Consider the following 8884-nt stretch of genomic DNA (forward strand, 5'->3'; position numbering starts at 1 on the left):
TAAAAGCCATGGTCCAAAGAGACCACTGGAGGGAGCCCTGGAGGCTGCTTTCTCTGAACGTTCCAGCTCACCTGGGGCCGACCTTCCTAGTTTAGTTACCCGTGTTTACATTTCTCTTTATGCCGCAGTCACCAGCTGACCCTCCTACGTGGCCCTCTTCTTAACTCACGGTTTCTCTACCCATCAGGCAATGTTTACAAGTTTCAGACTGGTTCCCGATTTCATGCAATACTGTGGCACAAGCATTTGGATGATGCATGTAAAAGCAACAGGCCTCAGGTAAAGTCACCAAAATCCTGCTTGTCACCTGAAATATCCTCTCCCACCCTTGGAACTAAGGGTCTTTAGAAAACAGGGTTCCCTTCTTCTTTCAGAGCCCACTGGCCACACTCTCAGATACCCTCTTCTGATCAGCATCTTCCCTTGAGACAAGGCACCCCCTTGCTCAGCTTAGAACTAAGCCCAGCTCCAGACCAGAACTTTGAATCTGGTTCCTGTGTCTTTCCCACAATAGGAAATGCCACAGAAACACCCACTGGGGGGTAATTATGAGCAGCTGTGATATCACCCCAGGATCAGGTTCTAGCATCTGTTTAGGTCATCCCTGCCAAGAGCTGACTTCATGGGAATACTCCAAACTCACTAAAGGGCCTCCCTGCCCCACAACCCTTGGGAATAATGCTGCTAGCTAACTTACTGACAGCCAGCCATGGGCCACGCAAGGCTGCTGGTGAAGGGGGTTCCCTAGCTTCTCAGTGTGTTTGAACCAGTGGGATCTGTCTTGACGTAGGCGCCCTCTGGCCTTCTGGGCCTGGCTCATGGTATGGCCCCCTCCCCGGTCACCCCCAGCCGTCCCACGAAGGGTGTTATGCAAAATGTTTCACATGCAGGAATTGGCTGAATTCTCCCAACATCCCTGTGAGGTAGATTCTCTTACTGTCTCCATTTTATGCTGAGGGTCCTGAGGCTCAGAAAGGGGCAGACACATGTTTAAGGTCCCACATTAGTGAGCAGTGGAGCTGGGATTGAACCCAGGTCTGCCTGACTCCCCTGATTCTCTACTTTTTGCCCCTGAGCCCTCCTGCCTCCGCTTCCCTGGTAACCCCTGCAGCTGAACAAAAGACTGGAAGCACATCCCCAGCTGTCCAGGCTTGTGAGAGAAATGGCTACCTGAGCCCTCAGCAGCAGATGGGGGCGGGCTGAAGCCTCCTGCTCCCTGGGGGTCAGGTGGGCAGCATTGATGCTCCTGTCCCTAAGTGTCCATATGTGTTTTCCCCAGGGATCAGCCAGAGGAGGAGCGGGGGAAGCAGGAGTCCTCTCCTAGCCCATCTTGGGAGGGCTAGGCGCATGGCATAGAGGGTGGCGCTTCAAGGAGGACAGTTAGGGGTAGTGCCTGGGAGTAGACTCAGCAGGCCCCTTGCAGGCAGCAGCTCTGAAGTGTGGGGACCTCAGCAAAGGCAAGTTCATACCAGGCATTTGGGTCCAGGAGGATGGGGACTTCATGGTGCCACACGGCACAGTCAGAGACTTCTTGGTCCCTCCAAGTGGTTCTGGAAGCTGGAGGGGGCTCTCTAGTGACAGTGACAGGTCCTAGGGCTCTGTGCTCAGCTTGGTCTGTAACACAGATGAGGACAAATATGAGAAGCTGCTTGAAATTATAGATGATAAGAAGCTAGAAAGCAGAATTAGCAAGTTCTCAGAATTAGTCCTCAACCAACTAAAATAGGACAAGACCAATACAAGAATAAACATGAGGTGCCACAGGGAGGTTCCAAATAAATTGCACTTGATTCCCTTGACTCACCCGTCTGACTTTGGGGAATTTGTCCTAGGGATGTGCTCACACATGTGCTCAAAGATGTGTTTAAGAATGTTCACTGCAGCATTGTTCTTGATAGGAACAAAACCCTGGAAGCCTCTGTGACCCTCAGGGGGTCCCTATTATGTGACACTTGATAGTTATTAGAAAGAGGCAGATCAGGGCAAAAACATTTGGAAAGGATGATCTCATCTGTATAAAAGTTCTAAGATGATACACAAGAAATGGTAATTCTATAGTTTCTAGAGAGCTTTATGTATAGTTTGTACATTGAATAAATGTAATTGGCCATCCATATGACAGGAAGACAAGGGTTTTGGTCGGCAGCCATCTTAAGATGATCCCTTGAGACAAGGTGCCAAGACCTGAACAAGGCTGCCGCCACCCCAGCTTGCATTAAGAGAGGAAGAGCATCCTGGCCTCCTCACACTGGTCACACCATGTGTGTCTGGGGTCCCTCAGTAGCTCTGAGGGCCACTCTCTAAGAGCACAGCGCACTGAAGCTCACCTGCCACACACAGGAAGCCGGAGCAGCTCCAGGTCCAACAGGAACTGACAGCCCCGAGGTGTACCACCTGGAGGGTGGTGTGGGGAAGGAGGCGGGGCCCTGTGCCTGAAGCCTGGGCACCATGGTGACCCCAGTCAGGAGCAGCAGTGGTAGCCCTGAGTAAAACCCATTGTCCCTCTTCGGAGGAGCAGCCAGAGGATGACAACAGCCCCAGCAGGCAGCAGTGCCTGGGCAGGCTGATCCAGCAGAGCACTAATGGGTCAGTTTCATGTATTGGCAAATGTGGTGTAGCATGGCAAGGCTACAACTTTTAAGGATTTTTGTCTGATTTTCAGACCTAGAGGAGGGGATTTTTCTTCCTACTTTTCCCTTTTTTTATTTCTAATTTACTTTCAACCAAATATTCCCACTCTGTGCTATATGTAATAATAAAAAGTTGACAACAACTGAAATATTCAACAGCAGAGGATGATTTAAGTGAATCACAGTACATCCGTGTGATGGAATGCCAGGAGGGTGTAAGAAAGAGTGTGACAGAAATGCATCTATTCACGAGGAAACATCGCAGTGACTAGATTGATTTTTCTATTCTGTGGAACTGCATGTCCTAAACTTGTTTTTATTAACACTGAATACACTTAAACCTTATCTATAACATATGTATAGCTATAAACAACAGCAATAAAACACCTTATTGCCACCATGCGCCTAATAGCAGAGCCACCAGGGCCTTGGAATGCTGTCCCTCACAGTGGCCTCTTCCTAATTCGGTTTCTCTCCCTCCCACCTGTGCCCCAGAACCACTCTCCTGATTTGTTTGCTGATTATTCCTTTAGAATTGCAGGTCACGTACTTGATTCCTTCATGTATTGTCTGGGGTGCTTTTTTTTGTTTGTTTGTTTGAGACGGAGTCTCGCTCTGTCACCCAGGCTGGAGTGCAGTGGCTCAATCTCGGCTCACTGCAAGCTCCGCCTCCCGGGTTCACGCCATTCTCCTGCCTCAGCCTCTCCGAGTAGCTGGGACTACAGGCGCCCGCCACCACGCCCGGCTAATTTTTTGTATTTTTAGTAGAGACGGGGTTTCACCGTGGTCTCAATCTCCTGACCTTGTGATCCGCCCGCCTCGGCCTCCCAAAGTGCTGGGATTACAAGCGTGAGCCACCGCGCCCGGCCCTGGGGTGCATTTTTAAACTTTCTTATAAATAGAACCATAACGATGCATTTTCTTATGTCTTGCTTTTCTCCTATAACATGTCCTAGGATTCATCTGTGTTACCACATGTAGCAGTCATTCATTTATTTTTACTGATTTTGTTTTTATTAGTTCTTCTGTTGGGCATCCCAGGACTGATTTTCTGCTTTTTTGCTATAGTGAACAGTGCTGCTAATGACCATTCTTTTAACTGTCTCCTGGTACATGGAGATGCATTTTTTCCTAATTCATCGTTTGACCAAACTGACACCAAAATGGATTTTTTTTAATGAAATTTTTTCTAATCAAATCCTCCCACAGCAGTGCTGAGGGAGGAGGTCTGGGGCTGAGGGCCTGTTGGCAGCTTTGGGGGCCGGCAGAAACACTCTGACCTTGGGGCTAGTGGTCCCGCCAGTAAAGGGGGCTAAGATCTTGTCCTGGGGGCAGAGCTATGGGAAGGTCTTGGGGTTTCTGATATCCCCGAACTGACTCTTTCTCCCATGCTTCCCTTTGCCAACTCCAGCCACCCACCCTCTGCACACACCTCAGGACTTCAGGATTTGTCTCTCTGCCCCAAGCGCAGTTTGATTTTCACTGAAGGTTGAGAGCGTGGGCTCTGGGTTCTTAGCCCTGCTGCTTACTTGCTGAGTACTGAACCTCTCTAAGCCTCAGTTTCCTGTCTTTGTAATGAGGACGATCCCAGTGCCTGCCCCATGGGGTTGAAGTGAGGACTCAAGAACGCAGTGCATGCGGTGGATTCAGAGCAGTGCCTGGCATGCAGCTGCTGCTTCACATGGGGTGGCTATTGTTATTGCCATACCCTCTCCCTCCCCAACCTGTTCATTCCCAGACTCACAGGGAAAGGCCTGTCCCTTCCCCTAGGGACCACCCCTTGTCCTTCTCTGAGGTCGGAACTTTAACAAGAGGCTGAGCTTTCTCTTCTAGGTACCTGCAAACCTTATGTCATTTGAGTAAGTCTCTGCAGGATGTGGAGTGACTTCAGAGGCTTCTGGGAACCCAGGCTGGGCCTGGTGGTGAAGAGCAGTCCTGGGCACAGGCTGTGAGCCAGGGTGCTGGGAAACTCACAGCCGGACTCAGAGGACACGGCCTGTAGCCTCACCATCCCAGAGGGCTTCACCAGTGTGGGATCCACCTGTCAGTCCCCAGCGACTCTCATGACACTCATTCTGCAGCACTGCCTCTTGGGGCAGTGGTGAGACCCCAGACTGGACACCCCGCTCTCCCTCTCTGGGCCCACCACCTGCATCTGCGACTAGAGAGCACCCGGCCCACGTTGGGTTCTCAGTGCTTTCTACTGCGCAGAGTGGACAGCGCTAACTAACCTGCGAGAGGGACCCGAGAGAAGGAACAGCTGTGGAACAGGCTTTTTACACCCCAAGTGCATGGGGTTGCTCGCCCACAGGGCTGCCTCAGATTTTGTACAACCCCGAAGCGTCCTCTGCGTGTGCGTGCTGTACGTGTGTGTGTGAGCGAGTGTGAACTCTTCAAGAAACATGCATTTTGGCACAAGACTTGTGACATCACACACTTCATTCGCTTTGAGGCCCTGCTTTAACCTTAAGTTACAGCCCTGTCCACCGAGGAAGGTCAGCGTGAGAGCCTAGATTCTTCCTGTGTTAAGGGTCCCTCGCATTCTTTTACTGTAAACAAACAATGCCTTAAATTGTGTCTTGTTTTCTGTTCCTATGGGTGCTATTCATCTGGAAGGCCTGCTTCCAGGCCTCTTTGCTGTCAGCCCTTCTGAGACAGGACCTGGCTTCAGGACTGTGGACTGGGCTGCTAGCCTGCTTGCTTCCTCCCTTCCCCATTCCTAGCAGGGCCTGAGGCCCTCCTCTTCTCACCCTTCCCACCATGCCAGAATGGGAAGTTGTGACGTTGCAGCTCCAACCAACGTGCTCATAGTGATCAGCTGTGCAGGAGCCACGAGGCACCAACCTCTCCCCGCAGGGCAAAGCCTGTGCCCCCATCATCTCACCCCTTTGCCTGCACTGCCAGGGTGGGGCCCACCAAGATTCCTGATCATGACGGGAAGCTGAGTGACCCTGAGGCCTTAAGCTTCCCCAGTCTTGGCCCCAAATGCAGTCACCAGCAAGTTTTCCATTTTCCAAGTCCAAGGGCACAATTGTTGATGACCGTGTGACAACAGAGCAGAGCCCCGGGGAGTGAACGGTCCAACCTCTGCATTCAGTTAGGAGCTCTTTACATGAACCACATCCTTATCTGTCACCTTTTGTCACATTTTAACGTGATTTTTATTTTGCACAAATAATTTTTATTCAAAATAATAAATCACTCTATCACAGTATCTTCTCTTCCCCCTTCCCCTTTAGTTTGGATAGCCTAACTCTGAGAAGTTAACCCTTAAACAGTTTTCTGGAAGAGACTGAATTTCTGGGTCCTTGCAGCTGTGATGGTTTCAGAGCTCAGACTAATCAGGCATCAAGCTACCCTCAAGAGTTTCTGGGCTGGATGCTTCAGAACAACATCTACACCAGTAAACTGTAATAGGTCAGTTTCAAAATGACCAAAAGACCCATCACTGTATTTTGACCAAATAATGACAACTTCTCTAGAAATTTGAATGGCTTGGTGAGGAAAGTAGTTGTCACCAGGGCTTCATTTTGTAGTTGAGCCTTACAGTGCTTAGTACTTCATCTTCTTTTTGAGCCAAGACTAGAATACTTTCCTTCTAAGAGAAACTCCCAGGTGATAAAGTTGATGCCATCAAACCTTGACACTGGGTGCTTTGCACACCCACGCGGATGTTGCACCTCATTCTCCCAATGACTATTCAAATCAGCATCTAGAGGCTGAATGACAATGCCAAACACTCCACCTCTGATCAGAACCATGCAGTGTTAACACTTTAACCTACATTGAATCTGATTCTACCTGTTAACTTTTAAAAAGTTGTAAGTTTGGATGAAAGTGCAAGATGTGGAACATCAACTACCTATTTTCCTTGGGTTTTTCCACTCTGCAAACTGTCCTGGTTTTTCACACCAATGAAGTATTATAGATGCCAATCCAAAACCTCAGAATTTCAGGCACCACAAAAACAGGTAATTTTCTATCCCTTACAAGTTTGTCTTTTCTTTCACAAACATCTCTTAGCCTAATTTGAAATAGCACAATCACAATTCAAAATGGTTAGTCTTCTCACTAATTGAGTCTGCTTCCTCGTCCTCTCCCAAGAACATTCTTAGCTCGGACTCTTGAAGAATCTCTTTAGATTTTGTTGGTAAAAGCCTTATAGAAGCAGTAAGAGCCTTGACCACACCGGAAGAGTCCTGGAGCTAAAGCTGGAAGACACTCAGCTCTCTAAGCAGGGGCTCGGCCAAACATGGCCATTAAGTGCTGCTTGTCTTCCCGGTGTTGGTTTGAACCCTGTGAGCCTGAGACAGAGAGGGCCAGGCACCAACCACAAGGCGGGAAAGTCCATGGGTGGACCCTCCCCCCTGGAGGGAAGCATTTCTAGTTTTTGCTCCTTGACTGCCCAGAGTGTACAAATGTTCATAAAGCCATTGAAGGGATTATTTGTTATATGCATATGCTGTATTTTTTAAGCAAATGGATCATGGCACCCCAAAATGAAAGTTATAGAAAGCTGTCTACAACTGTGGAGTTGGTAGCTGGTAACATTGTTGTCCCAAGAACAACTCACCTCTCTCCCTAGGACTAATTTTTGTCTCTCTGTTGAACATGTTTTGTTATTCAAGATCAGTCAGGTGCATTCTGGCAACGGACATACTCGATGGAGGACTGGTTCGGTAGAGAGCAGTAGAAACCTTGTTGTAACTGTGCCCAGTGAGAGACTTTGGCCCCCTCCCTCCCTATAAGGCTGTGGAACCTGAGGAAGTAGATACTTGAAGAGATTTTGTTTAGGAAGAAACTCACTCTCTTTCACCAATTGAATTTATAGAGCATTTTTTTTCTTACCAAGATGGCCAGTTATCATCTTACCCCCACCTCCCAAGCCCCAAGAGGTGTACCTTTTCAGATGCCATTTTACAGGCGGAAATGCTCCATGAAACAGGAAGCCACTTGTAAGCAACATCTGCTCTGTTCCTCGGGTGGGGCTCAGAGCCCTTCCCCGAGACTGCTGATGGCTGTAACCACTGGGGAGCACTGCCAAAAATACAGCTTTCTGGTTTGTGAGCCCATAAATGACTTAAATCAGCTTTACATCATTTTTACATATCAAGTGGTTTCATGTTAAAAAACAAACTCCTAGTCCTTTAGAAATAACAGATTCTGTGCACAAAGCCACCCATTCATTCATTTATTCACATCACTAGCAAGTGCTGCCTGTGCTAAGAACAAGTCAGATCTGATCCCTGCCCTCATGGACCTGACCACTCAACGAACAGTCCCCACCACACCTATCTCCTTAGGCAAGACTGCCTCTCTCCTAGTCCTGAGTATAAATCCTGTGCATAGATTCCTCCAGAAAGGCATCAAAAGGCTCAACAGACTGAATATCCTCTTGGTCTGCGAGTTCAGTTGCAATGAGGATGAAGTCACTATCCTAGAGGCTGCTTGGCCCAGAAGAGCCAAGCACAGAGCTGCAGTTGGGCACGCCGAGGATTCCAAAGGTGGAATGAGAGAGTAGGGTCAAAATGTCACAGTATTTGCTCCATAGGTTTCTGTTTTTAATTTCAATGTTAAATACAACTACAATATGAGCGAGAACTGCATTTTCTTGGGTATTGAGAACTTGTACCATGGACTTGAGACCGCCTTGCAGCCCTATACTGCACAAGCGTGTACACCCCCTGGGCAGCCTCAAAACCCCGCTTACAGCAGCAACACAGGAGATCATCTGTCCATTTTAGAACCATTGATCTCTTTATCCATTGCTGAATGACTGTGACTATTCAGTAATGAAATAATAGTAATTAATTTATTAGTATGGTATAATCTTTAATACATTTCGTGCCAAAATGCATGGTTTTCCACTTAGCATTCAAATGTTGCATAGAGAGTAGTTTTCAATTTCTTATGTACTCTTCGAAGTAAGTTGAAAATCAGTTTCTACATTTTAATTCGTTTCCTGTTAAATCTGTTGCACTCTCCAGGGCTGTCTTTTTTTCCAGCAGACCCCTGCATGCAGTTGTGTAAGGACTTTCTCTAATTCTTGTGAATTGTCTCACCCGCAGTAACCACTGAACATCAATCAGCCCTCCATGGGGTTCTTTAGATTTTTGGTGAAGTATTTTGTTACCTCAGTCTTGTATCAAGTTGCTGTATTTTTCAGCTTGTTACATTGATGATAATTATTTCACTAATTAAATAATGTACAAACATCTTTGTTTACTTTGAAATTAAATGTGTTTTCCAATGAA

The 8884-nt window shown here is 47.8% G+C and overlaps 1 protein-coding gene across 13 annotated transcripts in view; it reads left to right on the forward strand.

Annotated features, from left to right (window-relative positions):
- The window catches only part of RALGPS1 (Ral GEF with PH domain and SH3 binding motif 1), a 298720-nt gene extending 289836 nt beyond the window's left edge, over positions 1–8884 (forward strand). For 9 of the 13 annotated variants that reach the window (XM_032165149.2, XM_058444877.1, XM_032165155.2 and 6 more), the window contains one exon: positions 188–1456. In XM_032165149.2, coding sequence (XP_032021040.1) covers positions 188–348 — 161 coding nt within the window. In that variant the 3' untranslated portion in view covers positions 349–1456. Of the gene's footprint in view, positions 1–187; positions 1457–4463 lie in introns of those variants that run through there. The other 4 variants (XM_058444878.1, XM_032165158.2, XM_032165150.2 and 1 more) reach the window with 1 other exon arrangement.

This window comes from Hylobates moloch, unplaced genomic scaffold (assembly GCF_009828535.3).
Source record: "Hylobates moloch isolate HMO894 unplaced genomic scaffold, HMol_V3 SCAFFOLD_10, whole genome shotgun sequence".
Taxonomy (NCBI): Eukaryota; Metazoa; Chordata; class Mammalia; order Primates; family Hylobatidae; genus Hylobates; species Hylobates moloch.